We start from the raw sequence: 16,539 nt of genomic DNA on the forward strand, positions 1-16,539 counted from the left end.
TGTGTATTGCATCGTTTTCAGCAAGCGTTGCGTTGCCATATGAACCTGATATTTTACTGATCCATTGCCCATGTGGACGTGATATTTAAAAAAAAAAATCTCGTTGCCGTTGTCGTGTGGATGTAGCCTGAGATATTGTTTAAAATGTTACTTTTCAAAGGGGGTGTACTCATTTACGCTGAGCAATGTGTGTGTGTATTATATATAAGCAAACCATATCTCTCCTGCCTCTCTTTTAGCTCTCTTTCTTACCTGTGCATGCAGTCCCTCTCAGTCAGAGATCTTAGTCTTTGTTCAAGGTAAAATAGGCTACAAACTCTGTAATGGTATTTCCATTAACATTACTGTGCTTTGGAACTTATTTCATCATCAGAAAATTTTTTATAGCTTCTATTGCATGCCATCCACCACACGTGAAGTCTCAAATTCTCCACCGGTATTGTGAGACTATTCTCTCACAACTGGGAGACGTGGCCATGTGTTTCAGGATAACTGTATTTTTACTGATATAGATTTAACAGAGTCGTAGATGTTAAGGCGGGTTTGTCTGGCTCTTGATCATACCCCATTCTTTTTTAAAAAATTCCAAATATTGTGACACTTTTCTGTGACGAGACCAAACCAAGAAGAGACTGTAACTTTAATGGAAATTTTAAATACAATTGAAGCTGATGTCACAAATATACACTGCTTCTGATGCTTTTACACAGCCCAGATCAAACTCTGAAAGTTTTAATATTTCAGCATCACCTGATTAAACCACTCCATTTCCATCCATCCATTATCCGTAACCGCTTATCCTGTGCAGGGTCGCAGGCAAGCTGGAGCCTATCCCAGCTGACTACGGGTGAGACATGGGGTACACTCTGGACAAGTCAACAAATCTTCACAGGGCTGACACTAATACCCTGTCCACACTAGGGATTTTGTACCGATACGATACTACTTTCGTACCGCAACACCTGTCCACACTAGCAACTATACCGGTACTGTATCGGTATAACTGTATCGGTACTGTAGCGCTTTGCTGTAGTGTGGACAGATGAAGCGGTTCTGTATCGATACAAATATAATGTGCATGCGCAAAGTCACACACCTCAATCGATGTCTTCGCTGAATAAAATAGTGAGGAACGGAGATTCGTTTGTTTCTTTCAACTGCCTCGCACGTTTTATACGATTCGACTGAATAAATGACCACCAGAAATACAGACTGTACATTGACAACAAAAAGCACACACACGTTGTTTCATCCGCCATATTCTCGGAAGGAAGTTACTCAGTAACATTTCGCGCACGCGCATTTCAACTACTGTGAAAGAAAACCGCAAACATTTCTCGCTAGTGTGGACAGATGCACTAAACTGTACCGGTATACTTTGTATCGATACAGTTATACCACTATCGTACTGGTATATATGTGAACACAGCTATAGAGACAAACAATTCACACTCACTTTAGAGACACCAATTAGCCTAACCTGCATGTCTTTGGACTGTGGGGATAACCAGAGCGCCTAGAAGAAACCTATGCAGACTCAGGGAGAACATGCAAACTCCACACAGAAAGGCCCCCGTTGATCTCTGGGTTCGAATCCAGAACCCTCTTGTTGTGAGGTGACAGTACTAACCACTACACCACCATGCTGCTCCACTCTATTTCACAGGGTTCAAAATTAACTCCTTAATCTGTGGCTTCTGCACACAGGGCCTACTTACTTGTTGTGACTGAACTACCTGAGGCCTCACAAACTGCAGGAAAAGAAGTTCAGCTGTTTCAGTGTGACGCCACTTTTCTAGGCCCCTCCCAGGCAGGACTTATTAGGTGAAATTACCCTATTTAAACTGGAGTCAGATAATTCTGTTATCTAATATTTGATAAATTCCTCTTTGATAATTCATAATCAATTGAGTCAGATATTTTACAGACTAAAATTAATAAATGACGTTGTGAGTCAAAGTCACACTGTTAACCTCACAGCAGTGAAGAGTTTCTTTTGAGAAATACATTAATTCTAAATGACAGAACATCTGTTCTCCAGAACTCAAATAATTTAATAATTTGCCTCCACTGTATAATCTGTACATGCTCTTATCAATTAATATACTGTAACTTTATAATTTATCTTCCATATCAGTTTGGCGTCACTCCAACCAACTTCAAGTTTCATTGTTTCAATCACTATTAATGCATTTCCTTATATTATATATTTTATAGATTCTACCACCATAAGATATTTGAGTATGAAATGGGACCAGGGACTGATTAATGACTTTTAAAAGGCAAAGTAATTTCCACCACATTGTTACTTCCATGAAATATGCAATGATGTAGTTTGGTCTGAATTTAGTTTCAATACGGGAACGTATGGAAATCTAGTGTGACACATTTTGGGTGTTTATGCAACCCCAATTCCAAAAAAGTTGGGATGCTGTGTAAAACAAATAAAAACAGAATGCAATAATTTGCAAAATCATGGAAGCCCTATATTTCAGTGAAAATCGTACAAAGACAACATATTAAACATTGAAACAGACATTTTATTGTTTTTTTGAAAAATATATGCTCACTTTGAAGTCAGCAACAAGTTTCAAAAAAGTTGGGACGGGGTAACAAAAGACTGAAAAAGTTGTGCAATGCTTTAAAAACAAACAAACAAAACCCAACCTAATTTGGTTAACTGGCAACGGGTCAGTAACATGATTGGGTATAAAAAGAGCATCCCGGACAGGCGGAGTCTCTCAGAAGTAAAGATGGGGAGGGGTTCACTGCTCTGTGAAAGACCACGTGGGCAAACAGTGCAACAATTTAAGAATAACATTCCTCAATGTAAAATTGCAAAGAATTTGCAATACAAAAGAAACAGTTTACACAGCATCCCAACTTTTTTTGAAATTGGGGTTGTAGGTTAAGGACCTCTATCTAGGAACCATAGGAGTCCTGCTATGGAAGTGAGGAAAAACTTGGACAAGAATAGTTTTGCATGAGCAATGCTGAGGTGAGCAAACAAGCTATGGAAGTGGATGGATGTACATGTCTCGTTTACATACGTACCGAGCTGATACTAATACAATCAGACCATGGATACACTGGACTGCTAACCCGAGCTCATGGTCCTGAGGTAATGATTTTACTATTATGCACTAGGAAATATGCAAACAGAAACTCTGTTAGTTATTGAAGGAATTAATGTCCTGGCTGTCCTCCACCCCAGTCTACCACAGTCACATGCACACGCTTCTGCTGTGGTCCAAACCTATACAGAAACATTTATACTGTCTGTATAGGAAAGTTTATGCAATAATCCTGGCCACATCTTGGTTTAACAGTAGAGTCATCTACTGTCTGCCATTTTTATGTGGATTGTGATTAAGTAGGTGATAAATCAGTTAAAATAATCAATTAAAAGCAAAAAAAATTAAATAACTTTTTATACTATTCAGATTAGCATGCTGTAACAAAAAAACAACCCCCCCCCCGAATTTCCATAATTCATTATAAATAAAATCAAGCAAAGTGACCACCTGAAATATCCTCAGTCAGGCATGTAATTAACACGAGTCTTCATCATACACGTCAACCCATCACGGCTCTCACCTGTACTCCCTGGTAAAGAAATCCATAATTTCCATACCAAATCCATAGTAATATTTCATGCATAATAAAAATGTATCAGATCTTACCTAATATACGCACTGGTTTATTTCTGTACATCCATATGTACTGTTAACACTCAATTAAACAACAGTCAGTGTTTTCTTAACCCTATATCAGTTCAACAAAATTTAGTGTCTCTTCTCACATAATCCAATAATTTGGGGTTCACTTGGCACATTGTTCAGCAATGTTCCTGACTGTATGACCATGTTGCACTTCTACCCAACTTTACATGTTCATGGGTTATCTCTAATTTGCAGCATAAGTCACTGTTCATCTTGGTCTTCAGGAGTGCAGTTAGAGTATCTGCATTCATGATTTTAAATGATCATCTCATTTATTAGTATTACGATCATCATGCATCTTTAAAACAAAGTTATATTTCAGAAATTATTCATACAAATAGAAATGTATTTATTCTATATTCATTAAAATGGACATAACATACTGTAATACTTCATCCAAAGTTTTGAAAACTGACTCCGCTGTACCAATGTTACACAATGGCATGTCCAAAATTCTGGATCGAGCCCCAACATTCATGTCAAAAATTCAGACAAGCACTGCCAGTCTCTTGTCACTCTTTTTATCATTGCTTTCATCAATCATTACAGAAAAGGGCAGAGTCTTACAATGATCTATCACTGGAGAAGTGGCCTCTGGTGCTAGACTTCGTTTTATAATCTGAGTCACCTTGGTCCGTTTAGGCCATCCTTAAAAAAAAAATCCGTTTCCTGTCCACCGGGTGAGCAAAAAAATTTTCAGTAGGGAGGGAGGGATTTTTTTTATTTTTTATATATACAGTGGTGCTTGAAAGTTTGTGAACCCTTTAGAATTGTCTATATTTCTGCATAAATATGACCTAAAACGTCATCAGATTTTCACACAAGTCCTAAAAGTAGATAAAGAGAACCCAGTTAAACAAATGAGACAAAAATATGATACTTGATTGTTTATTTATTGAGGAAAATGATCCGATATTACATATATGTGAGTGGCAAAAGTATGTGAACCTCTAGGATTAGCAGTTAATTTGAAGGTGAAATTAGAGTCAGGTGTTTTCAATCAATGGGATGACAATCAGGTATGAGTGGGCACCCTGTCTTATTTCAAGAACAGGGATCTATCAAAGTCTGATCTTCACAACACATGTTTGTGGAAGTGTATCATGGCATGAACAAAGGAGATTTCTGAGGACCTCAGAAAAAGCGTTGTTGATGCTCATCAGGCTGGAAAAGGTTACAAAACCATCTCTAAAGAGTTTGGACTCCACCAATCCACAGTCAGACAGATTGTGTACAAATGGAGGACATTCGAGACCACTGTTACCCTCCCCAGGAGTGCTCGACCAACAAAGATCACTCCAAGAGCAAGGCGGGTAATAGTCAGCAAGGTCACAAAGGACCCCAGGGTAACTTCTAAGCAACTGAAGGCCTCTCTCACACTGGCTAATGTCAATGTTCATGAGTCCACCATCAGGAGAACACTGAACAACAATGGTGTGCATGGCAGGGTTGCAAGGAGAAAGCCACTGCTCTCCAAAAAGAACATTGCTGCCCATATGCAGTTTGCTAAAGATCACGTGGACAAGCCAGAAGGCAATTGGAAAAATGTTTTGTGGATGGATGAGACCAAAATAGAACTTTTTGGTTTAAATGAGAAGCGTTATGTTTGGAGAAAGGAAAACACTGCATTCCAGCATAAGAACCTTATCCCATCTGTGAAACATGGTGGTGGTAGTATCATGGTTTGGGCCTGTTTTGCTGCATCTGGGCCAGGACGGCTTGCCATCATTGATGGAACAATGAATTCTGAATTATACCAGCAAATTCTAAAGAAAAATGTCAGGACATCTGTCCATGAACTGTATCTCAAGAGAAGGTGGGTCATGCAGCAAGACAACAACCCTAAGCACACAAGTCATTTTACCAAAGAATGGTTAAAAAGAATAAAGTTAATGTTTTGGAATGGCCAAGTCAATGCCCTGACCTTAATCCAATCGAAATGTTGTGGAAGGACCTGAAGCGAGCAGTTCATGTGAGGAAACCCACCAACATCCCAGAGTTGAAGCTGTTCTGTATGGAGGAATGGGCTAAAATTCCTCCAAGCTGGTGTGCAGGACTGATCAACAGTTACCGCAAACGTTTAGTTGCAGTTATTGCTGCACAAGGGGGTCACACCAGATACTGAAAGCAAAGGTTCACATACTTTTGCCACTCACAGATATGTAATATTGGATCATTTTCCTCGATAAATAAATGACCAAGTATAATATTTTTGTCTCATTTGTTTAACTGGGTTCTCTTTATCTACTTTTAGGACTTGTGTGAAAATCTGATGATGTTTTAGGTCATATTTATGCAGAAATATACAAAATTCTAAAGGGTTCACAAACTTTCAAGCACCACTGTGTGTGTGTATATATATATATATATATATATATATATATATATATATATATATATAGATGGATGGATAAGAAATCGCAATGCTGTGTTTGCTTTTCCTTTCAGTACTTTTTTATTACGAAAGCAGACATTTAATAAAATATGACAGTTTAATCAACTGAAACTTGTATAAAAACTTTAAGTTAGCATTTTAAATGCTGACTGCAACATTTGCAAAACTTTTACAAAGGTACTTAAAATGTCCGACACACTGACTTTTTGTAGCTCTAAATCGACCGTGAGGCCTAGTTCGGATGAAATTACACTATTAAAATGATCACTGAATGATTTGTTTTTCTGAATCTTTACTATTTTGTTGTTTGCTAGAATACCATTTTGCGAGGGGTGGCACGGTGGTGTAGTGGTTAGCGCTGTCGCCTCACAGCAAGAAGGTCCGGGTTCGAGCCCCGTGGCCGGCGAGGGCCTTTCTGTGCGGCGTTTGCATGTTGTCCGCATGGGTTTCCTCCGGGTGCTCCGGTTTCCCCCAAAGACATGCAGGTTAGGTTAACTGGTGACTCTAAATCAGGGGTGTCCAAACTGATCCATAAAGGGCTGTGTGGCTGCAGGTTTTCATTCCAGCCATGCAGCAGCACACCTGATTTGGCTTATTCAATCAACTGGCACACCCACCCTTTAATCAAGGGTGGGTGTGGCTGCAAGTATTTGACTGTGTGAAGACAGTTCAGTTGATTGAATGAGCCAAGTCAGGTGTGCTGCTGCATGGCTGGAATGAAAACCTGCAGCCACACGGCCCTTTATGGATCAGTCTGGACACCCCTGCTAAACTGACCGTGAGTGTGAATGGTTGTCTGTGTCTATGTGTCAGCCCTGTGATGACCTGGCGACTTGTCCAGGGTGTACCCTGCCTTTCGCCCATAGTCAGCTGGGATAGGCTCCAGCTTGCCTGCGACCCTGTAGAAGGATAAAGCGGCTAGAGATAATGAGATGAGATGAGACCATTTTGCGATTTCACACTTAAGCAAATGTTTGAAAACTCCGGATCTCCTTCCTTCATGGTGGCTGGCATTTTTTTGTGCCGCACGGCGCATGCGCAGAGCTGATTCAATTCTATATTCTGCGCGGAATGCAGGGCTTTCCACAAGCGCCGGCTGCCGGCCATACAGCCGACTACACAATTAAGTCCAGCCAGGTGTTCTGATAAACTGTCCTACACGTCAGTACGTCCTACAAAGCCCCACTGCACATGCGCAGAGCACAAAACGTCATTTCTTGGCATTTGAACAGATTTTTGTCCTACATCAGCTGTGCTATAAACGGTGCAGATTAACGGCGTGCATTCAACCTTTACTACTTAATCTAACATAATGCTGATTTCTAACCATTGTGTGAGTCTTGCAATACATCTGAAATATCTCCCCTTCACGATCTTCCACCAAAGCGCTTCAACTTCTGACCTATCTGATCAGCTGTTGTAGTTGCTCTACACCCTACTCGTCCTTCAAAGCCCCACTGCGCACACGCACAACACAACACGCCATTTCTTGGGGTTTGGGCATATTCATCCTACAGATCAGCAGGCAAGGTGTGCTCAGCATATGTCAGAACACCCTATATTATTGTAAAAACATATTCCGATGGTCATTTAAGTAGTCAGAACGTCCTACTTACTGTAGAAGCATATTCTGACGTGGTCATATGAGTTGTGAGAACGTCCTGCGGCATCATTTGAATTGTAATAACGTCCTACACTCATTTTAATAGAGCAAATGGTACTTGTGAATGGTGACAAAAAAACCAAACTATTAATTCTACATATTCTGACAGGGTCAATTGAAGAGTCAGAGCGTCCTAGATTCATATGAATGTAAAAGTATATTCTGACGGAGTCGTTTGAATTGTCAGAACGTCCTACATTCATATGAATTCTGACAGGGTTGGTGGACATTGTATCAATGTAGAAGCATGTTCTTTGCAGAGGGAAAAACCGCGAACTATGACTAAAAGTTAAAGTTGAATCACACTAGGATTTCCTGCAATGTAGACAGACATGTCTGACATCCCCTCCTACCGTAGGACGCTTCGTGGATGTAGGACCGTTTATCAGAACACCGGCTACTTTAATGACTTATTTTTGTAGCTCACAGGCTCTAAATATTAATTTTCGATTTTAATAAAATTAAATGTTTATCTAACGGACTGACAATAATGTCAAACTGAACCGCACTCATTTAAGTTGTGATTCGCGCTGTTTGTACCGATAATAACCACAAATTCCCCGCCGACTTCGTTGATCAGGGGAGAGTAACTCATCCGCGGCCCCGACATGCGGTGTGTGCGCGCGTGCACTCGGCGGAGGCGACATCGGAGGGAACAGAAGCAGAGATAACGCTTATTTTGTCTCTGGTAAACTAGTCTTCTCTTGTTCAATTACGTGCTGGCATCAAAAGACACCGTTGGTTGTAAATGAAACCAAACTGAGTGTTTAATTGTGTAGCCCCACTACAGACTGTTGTCGTTGTTAATTCACAGCATGCTCAGTTGCGTGAATGTGTCATGCACCGAAAATAAGAGATTTACAAGCCAGGAACGCCTCATGATGCAATACGCAAGAAAAGAAAGAAGATTTACTGCCATTTTACTTTGTATTTGAGTAAAGTGAATAAATAAATGGTCTGTGGAAAATACATTTAATCCTGGGAACTGCATGCACAGGAGTTAATTTTGTGTTTACTCCCCCCCCCCCCGGCTACTTATTTGTCATGGCTGGCTAGTATGAGCCTTAGTGGAAAGCCCTGGGAATGTGTAAATGTCAAGTTCGATTTTAGATTTACGAACCCGAAAAAAATGTAGAAAAACCGGCATTAAAAAAAAAAATTTCTACCGCACAAACGGCACTCACCCGGCCGGTGGACCGGAAACAGAACATTTTTAATAATGGCCTTACAGCTGACTTTCTTTGCTAGATCACTATCTGGAAATAGTGTAGGGACGAGTTCTGTGAAATGGTCTGCGACGGACATCGGGAGGTTGTGTTGAGCAATGAAATTGCAAAATGCCACTTCTGATTTTAAGATAGTGTCAGATACAACCTTTGTTGGCTTTTGCGTGAAGAAATTAATTGACGGCTGTCTCTTTTTCTGGTTTGCATTCTTCACATGCATTTGAGATTTCATGTGTTCCCTCACGTCGTAAATTCCAGAGGCAAACACTTTCACGTCTCTACAACAAATTGTGCAGTTGACATACTCAGCACCCATTTTGGAAGCGATAATTATTCCACTGAATGTTTCTGTCCATTCGGGAAGAAAGCGACCTCCAGTTTTAGATGTTTTGAGTTTTTTCTTCAGTGGTGCCGACCTCTTGACCTGCCTATTGTTACACTACATGTGCTGTTATTTCCCACTCTGTGTGCAGGAAAATCACAATTGCGCATGCTCAGACATTCAGAATGGCTTGTTGATACTAGCGGAAGTACCGGTTGAGTAATTCTAAATGTAGAAAATGGCGGCTCCCATGCATTTTCGTATTTCATGACGATTTTTTTGATGGTAATAAATCAAAATAATTTTAAGGTGAAAATGTTGAATACCACTACGCCCATACCATTTTTAAAATGCCGAAATCCGTAGGGAATATGGGAAATCCGTAGGGGTTGACATGTATGCTTTATGGAAAAAAAAAATCTGTGTTCATTTGCACAAGCAAGAAAGCAGTGAGTGGAGTTGGACAGCAAGAGAATAAGTGAGTGAAACATGAAGGGCTGGAGTTCACAATTTATGACACATACCTGACTCCTTCATTTAAAGAGTACAGCTCGTTGTCTTCCAGATCTTTCTTCTGGAACATGGCGATAACTGCGTTATGGATACTACAAACACACAAACAGAAAATTAATCAGCCCGTTGCACTACAGAGACTTGGCATGCATTGCCAACATTTCACAAAGAGTGTGTGTGTGTGTGTGTGTGTGTGTGTGTGTGTGTGTGTGTTTCTGAACCAGAGAAAACAATAGAATGTGTTCTCTCCCTGAATGCATTCTTTGTGTATGTTCACCTCTTCATCTCAAATCAGCTAATGATGAAAAGAGCCTGTAACAGAGTGGCACCCTGACCATGTGTTAACCACAGTTCTGTCAGAACCACTTTGTCAAGGAACATTATTTACATTGCAATATTTCAACAAATTGTATTTGGCAGGTGGCTCAGTTCTGGGACCTCCCTGCCCTTCCATGTGCCTACATGGAAAAGCTAAAGCAGGGAGAGCCGCAGCAACCCCCCATAGGGTACAGAACAGAGCAGGCATCAATGACAACAGAGATGATATTAAAGGTCGAAATATGAGACCTCCCTGCCCTTCCATGTGCCTGCAAGGAACAGCTAAAGCAAGTAGGACCGCAGCAGCAGAAATAGCATGGGTTAGGGGACCTCCCTGCCCTTCCACATGCCCATGTGGAAAGCCTTAAGGCACAGAGAACACCTTCCCTGCCCTTCCATTTGCCTGCATGGAACGGCTAAAGCAGGGAGGGCGGCAGCAATGAAAATGCATGGATTAGGGATCTTAAACTTTTTGACAAGGGCCAAATGTAATGGTTAGATGACTGGGTTAAGACATCTCCAAAATTGTAGATCATGGGGGTGTTCCTGGTATGCAGTGATTATCATTTATCAGAAAGTGGTCCAAGGAAGGACAATCAGTGAACCACAGAAGAGCACCTGCACAACTGCTGAAAAGATAATGCTGGCTATGATGGAAAGTGTTAGAATGCACAGTGCATCACAGCTTGCTTTGTATGGCTGAGGAACTGCAGACTGGTCAGGGTGCTCATGATAACTGCTGTCCACCAAGGAAAGTGCCTACAATAGGCATATGAGCATCAGAACTGGACCATGGAGTAATGGAAGAAGGTGGCCTGGACTGGGGTGTTAGCTGGCATCAATGATGCAGAAATGACATTGATTAAAGTCAGACAGCATGAAAGGGGAGGAGATGGATTGCAAACTGGCTTGCAGAGGAAGCAGCAAAGGTAGGCAGGTTAAGCCAGCTTAAATAAGGTGCTCTATGAGAGCTTTGCCAATAGAATGCATAGAAGGGAATCAGCTGAGCTGATGTGGGCTGGCTTGAGATTGGCTGCAGTCAGCTGATATAGTTGGGATGGAGGGTTGGGTTTGGGTGGAGCTTGACTTCATGGCCTGCCAGAACTATGCTATGCTCGATTTCTTTCAGAACCACTTCATCAAGGAACATTATTTACATTGCAATATTTGCAACAAGTTGCATTTGGTGGGTGGCTCTCTTCTGGGACCTTCCTGCCCTTCCATGTGCATAGATGGAAAGCCTTGGGGCAGGGAGACCACACCTCCCTGCCCTACCATGTGCCTACATGGAAAGATTAAAGCAGGGAGAGCTGCAGCAAAACCCATCAAAACCACCATGCCAGGCAGACCTCCCTGGCCTTCCATGCTTTCATGGAAGAGCCAGCAGGTGGAGCTCACTGAACTGTTAAGTAGGAAGCAAATTAAACAAAGATGAAATACAGGGAGGTGAGTTGAAGCTTCACAGATTGCTGTTGGGGTAATATAGCTAGTAAGTTTATACAGAGAGCCTGAGCAGCTATGCAATAACATTTATTGTTTAATCTAGCGCAGTTTGAATGAACGGGGCAGGTCAGGCTGGATGGTGCTGCCTCCGGGCACAGTTGGTGAAATTCAAAGTGGGACAAGAATCGGCCATAGTTGTCCAAGCCTGGAATATGGGCTAATCAAATGAAGAAATTATCCAATGCAAAGGACCATGTGAGGCGCATCACGAATCTATTAATAATGGAACTGAGGAGCACCCTTGTTAATGATGTTTACAGTTGTTGCCTCATTGTCACAAAAACAGGATTTGCTTCTTGACAAGTGTTTACCCTATAGAAGACGAGCTACACAATTGGGCAGATTCCATTAGAACAGTGGAGGAAGTGTCACCTGACAAGGATGACAATTCTTTTGGCCATGCGTCAGCAAACCGCTGATTATTGAAACCCCCATTACCACCAGTGGAAGGGGCTGCATCGTGAACAACTTAATTACTAATGGATATTCCAGGTTTTCATTATAGAAGAATGAGATCTCGTTCCATTTACCCCACAGAAGGAGACCAGAACCGGGTTTCAGATCTGCAGTCTGTATCCAAGCTCACCTTATCATGGAGTTCTTTACAGATTTAGAGAGGTCAAGCCTGGATACAAAGCAGCATCCCTGGGGAATAATGCACATGTGTAATTAAGGTGCCCAAACAAAGAAGCAATTCCTTTTTGAAATTGCTATCGCCTCGTGCACTTCTCATGACCTCTCTGAAGTTAGATTTTTTTTTTCGAGAGACAGTGAAGCTTGCATCCAATTGCTGTCTAAGGTGATGCCTAGAAATTCTATAGTCAAGTCAGTTTATTTGTATAGCATTTTCAACAATAGACATTGTTGTAAAACAGCTTTACAGAAAATTAAAGACTTTAAACATGAACTAATTTTATCCCAAATTTATCCCTATGAGCAAGCCTGTGGTGACAGTGGCAAGGAAAAAAAAAACTCCCTCAGATGACATGAGGAAGAAACCTTGAGAGGAACCAGACTCAAAGGGGAACCCGTCCTCATTTGGGTGATAACAGATAGCATGATTATAAATAATTTGCTTCTATAATGGTGTTCTATATGGTCACGAGTATAACCGTGTAACCAGGAAAATCATTATTAGTTTTAACATGAGGTCTGCTTTGTTGAAGTCATCAACTGTTCATTGATGCTTTGAGCTTCCTTATTAGGAAGAGCAGATAAACCAATTATTAGAACCCCCCAATATTTATGGGGAGCTATTTTATACAGTTAATGCAACTTATCAAACTGAGTAATTGGGTGGTGACATCATCATTCTGTGATACAGGAGCTGGCCCTGTGGCTAACTTGGGAGCACGGAGGATGTAAACAAACCTGCTGTTATCAGGAAATGCAAACTTGTAGAAGGAGCCAACCAGACTCCAGGGCTTGGATTCTGGAGTTCATAGTGGCAAGTGACTCTGGACAAGGCTGACAAAAAGTTATTCAGGTCCGCAGGTGCGGCTGCTGGGACTTAGACTCACTCTCTTGAGTGGAGGAGTGCCCGGAGCTGGGACTGCGCGGAGGTGCAACAGTGTTTGTTTTTAGCGGCTTCCTTAGAAGCAGAGGAGGTGAAAAGATCTGCAGCTGGGGGCTCAATGTGGATGCCTCCCATGACAGTGCAAACAGTTCCTCGAGGGAAGCTCTGACTGGAGCTGCAATGCTATTTATTAACAATTTCCAGGAGTATGGATGCAGGCGATTTGTTAATCCTAAGAGCAGAAGACTTCTACATGCGAAACGAGAGCTCTGGCGAATGGAAAATGGTGCTCACTTGCAAAATGGCTTGCAGAGGAAGCAGCAAAGGTAGGCAGATTAAACCAGCTTAAATAAGGTACTCTGTGAGAGATTTGCCAATAGAATACATAGAAGGGAATCAGCTGATGTGGTCTGATTTGAGATCAGCTGCAGGCAGCTGATGTAGCTGGGAAGGAGCTTGACTTCGTGGCCTGCCAGAACTATGCTACGCTCGATTTATACCACTTTCTGTACATACGGTTTAAACATGCTTCATTGGATATTATGGAAAATCCTGTCCCACTCTGCAGACAAAGGCATACTAGTGCATCTGTGCTTGTGGAAATGTTTTATAGGCTTTTCCATTCAATGCCAACAGGTCATGTGCAGATGTGTCTATACTAGCATCTTTGTGCAAGGAGAAGAAAAAAAAAGTGGCAAAAGTAACAAACCCATACAAAATAAACAAAGAGTGAAAAACAGCTGTACACTGCAGGAAGAGTGTGGAAAACTTATCCAACATGGTATAATTAAGACACAACTGCATACATGTCAACCTATACGGAATGTCCGTATTTTATACGGATTTGATTCAATAAACGTAGTATACGGGCGTATAAATAAAGTTATACGGATTCTTTAAAAAAACTTCAATATTTATTTAGAGCTATAATCAATTCCCACAATGATAAAAGAGCGCATAACATTTACAAACGTATTGTACACCACAGACAGCCAGTAAAGAGTCTTATGAAATCGCGCGTTATCTTGTGGTAGCGAGACTTCGTTCCACTTTTGATCATGCGCACACCGCATTGCGAGAATCCCGCCAACCGTGAAGTCATAGACATATAAACATAGACGCCGCCTTCTGCGTAGAATCATACGTCATCCTTGCCGCCATATTGGATGTGGCAAAGTGGAGATTCTTCAGCCGTCTCTGGTATAGCGTCTAGACAGTAGCCAAGAATAAAGATGCCTCATTCATGTGCTGTGCTTAACTGTACCAACCGGTTTACCGTCCAAACGAGATCACATGGGATTACCTTTCACAGGTGAGACTGGAAAAATACTTTTCATTGTATTTGGTCATTATAACGTAATTTTACGAACAGATTTTCCTGACTTTGTGGCTAATATGAAGTCTCGCGCATAATACCCGCTCGGTGAAACCTGTCTCCAAACAACGAAGTATTTCCTTCGTAACTACGCTGATAACACTTTGTGTTTTTGTCAAACATTGGAGCTTTGTATCCATTCTGAAGGTTTATTGTTATTAATATTGAATAAAAAGTAACTTGGATATATCATTGTTAATTATCATTCAAATTTTAGGTAAATTATTTTAATTTGCATCTTATACGGATTTTATAAGGGAAATACGGATTTTGGAGGTTGGTTATACAGGTTTGATTGACCAAAGGTTGACATGTATGCAACTGAAAGCTCTTAAGTAAGTGGATATGTACATGTTAGCTCCCCTCCATAGAAGTTAAACAGGAACACAAGGAACCTTAACAACATAATCAACTTTAAACTGGTGCAAACAGGCTGCACAACTCTGTAGAGGTCAGCATTAGTTATTCCAGTCTCGAAGACTCCTTGCATTAAAGCTGGTGTGTGTGTTTGTATGCATGTGTTTCGTACCTATTCCAGATGGCGTTGGTCCCTGCCCTGCATTGCTGAGCACCTCTCTCCTCCAAGGCTGCCCTGTCACTCTTGCCCAGATCGCTGAGGCTTGGTGAACTCATCAACTTCAACCTGTGGAGCGTTCGCATGGTGAGATTTGATGTTAAGATACCATCAGGAGAACAAAAGACACAGATGAGAGGATACAATACAGCCGTGAGAAAAGTCAGACAAAGGCAGTACTGTTTCAAGGTAATGGTTGACTCCACCCCCCTCCTCTTTCCTTCCTCTGGTTCTGTCCATCCTGTCAGTCACTCTTTGACACTTTTCTTTCACGTCTTTCTCCTCTCCATCTGTAAGTTTTTTTTTTTACCTCTCACAAATCTCATCACATCTTTCTGCTGCTCTCTGTTCCCTTTCTCCCATATACCTTCTCTCAAACTGTCAGTGTGATCACATCAGTGAGAGAGAATTAGTTACAAGAAAGAGGAAGGAGAACTGTGATTAGTTATAAACTACAGAAACATACTAGAAATGCTTAAATTATAAACCTCTACAGAAAACATTAAGTTCTGTTCTCTCTCTTGTTCCCCCAGCCCACACACACACGTTCACACTCCAGTAATCAAACAGAAAGCCGAGTAAGCACAGTGACCAGTATAACCCACATACAAATACACAGAGGCCATTCAACCAACACACTCATACACAAAGTACCACAGTTTTAAACAATAGCCATGGTCTGTTTGACTTTCCACATTTGAGTACACATGCCATACAGTTTGTCTGCATCAAGCGGGTACAGCGTCTCGAAAGAAAAATAAATAAGCCAATTGTTCCTACTTACTCCATAAAATGGATGGGCAGAATATAACTCCACTCCATGGATGACCTTTAAAGATAAAATGGAGACAGAGGGAACAACACCCAAAAGCAACTTTAAACCAATTTAAAAAACAAAACAACAACAAAAAAACACCTTTAAATGAGTGAAAATCCTACAGAATGTCGAATTTTTGTGAGTCAGTCTGTAGTCAAGCTTCCTCGAACAGACCAGTGGATACTCACTTCAACAAACAGTGCCATGATTTATAAGGACAGAGAAGTGAGATAGTTCAAGGAGGAAGAGCTACAGGTCCGTTCCCAGCATGTGTGACGAGTCAATTTAAAAATCTTCCAACAAAAAAGAAGCTAAGCTTTGCGTTGCCTCACACAGGAAGTGCTTTTTGAGCTGGATACTGTGTTGAATACAAAGTAAGGGGGAGAGAGGGAACGTGTGTGTGTGTGTGTGTAGGAGAGGGACATTCTGAATGCAGATCACGTGAGTGAACAGGGTGTTTTCAGAATTTCACCATTTCTTAACTAAAACTATCGTAAAACTATATCAATACAAAATTCCCCACATGCACTGCAAAATTAAAACCATTAATTTTCTCTTGGGCGGCACGGTGGTGTAGTGGTTAGCGCTGTCGCCT

General features: G+C 41.2%; 1 protein-coding gene across 3 annotated transcripts in view; it reads right to left on the reverse strand.

The window, feature by feature from the left end:
* Positions 1–16,260, reverse strand: part of LOC132870022 (proline-rich protein 5-like) — a 39,169-nt gene extending 22,909 nt beyond the window's left edge. The window contains exons 1-4 of one of the 3 annotated variants that reach the window (XM_060903567.1): positions 16,133–16,260; positions 15,912–15,956; positions 15,083–15,196; positions 9,853–9,933 (exon numbers count right to left, since the gene is read on the reverse strand). In XM_060903567.1, coding sequence (XP_060759550.1) covers positions 9,853–9,933; positions 15,083–15,196; positions 15,912–15,949 — 233 coding nt within the window. In that variant the 5' untranslated portion in view covers positions 15,950–15,956; positions 16,133–16,260. Of the gene's footprint in view, positions 1–9,852; positions 9,934–15,082; positions 15,197–15,911; positions 15,957–16,066; positions 16,112–16,132 lie in introns of those variants that run through there. The other 2 variants (XM_060903564.1, XM_060903565.1) reach the window with 2 other exon arrangements.
* Positions 16,261–16,539: the final 279 nt, after the last annotated feature.

This window comes from Neoarius graeffei, chromosome 21 (assembly GCF_027579695.1).
Source record: "Neoarius graeffei isolate fNeoGra1 chromosome 21, fNeoGra1.pri, whole genome shotgun sequence".
Classification (NCBI taxonomy): Eukaryota; Metazoa; Chordata; class Actinopteri; order Siluriformes; family Ariidae; genus Neoarius; species Neoarius graeffei.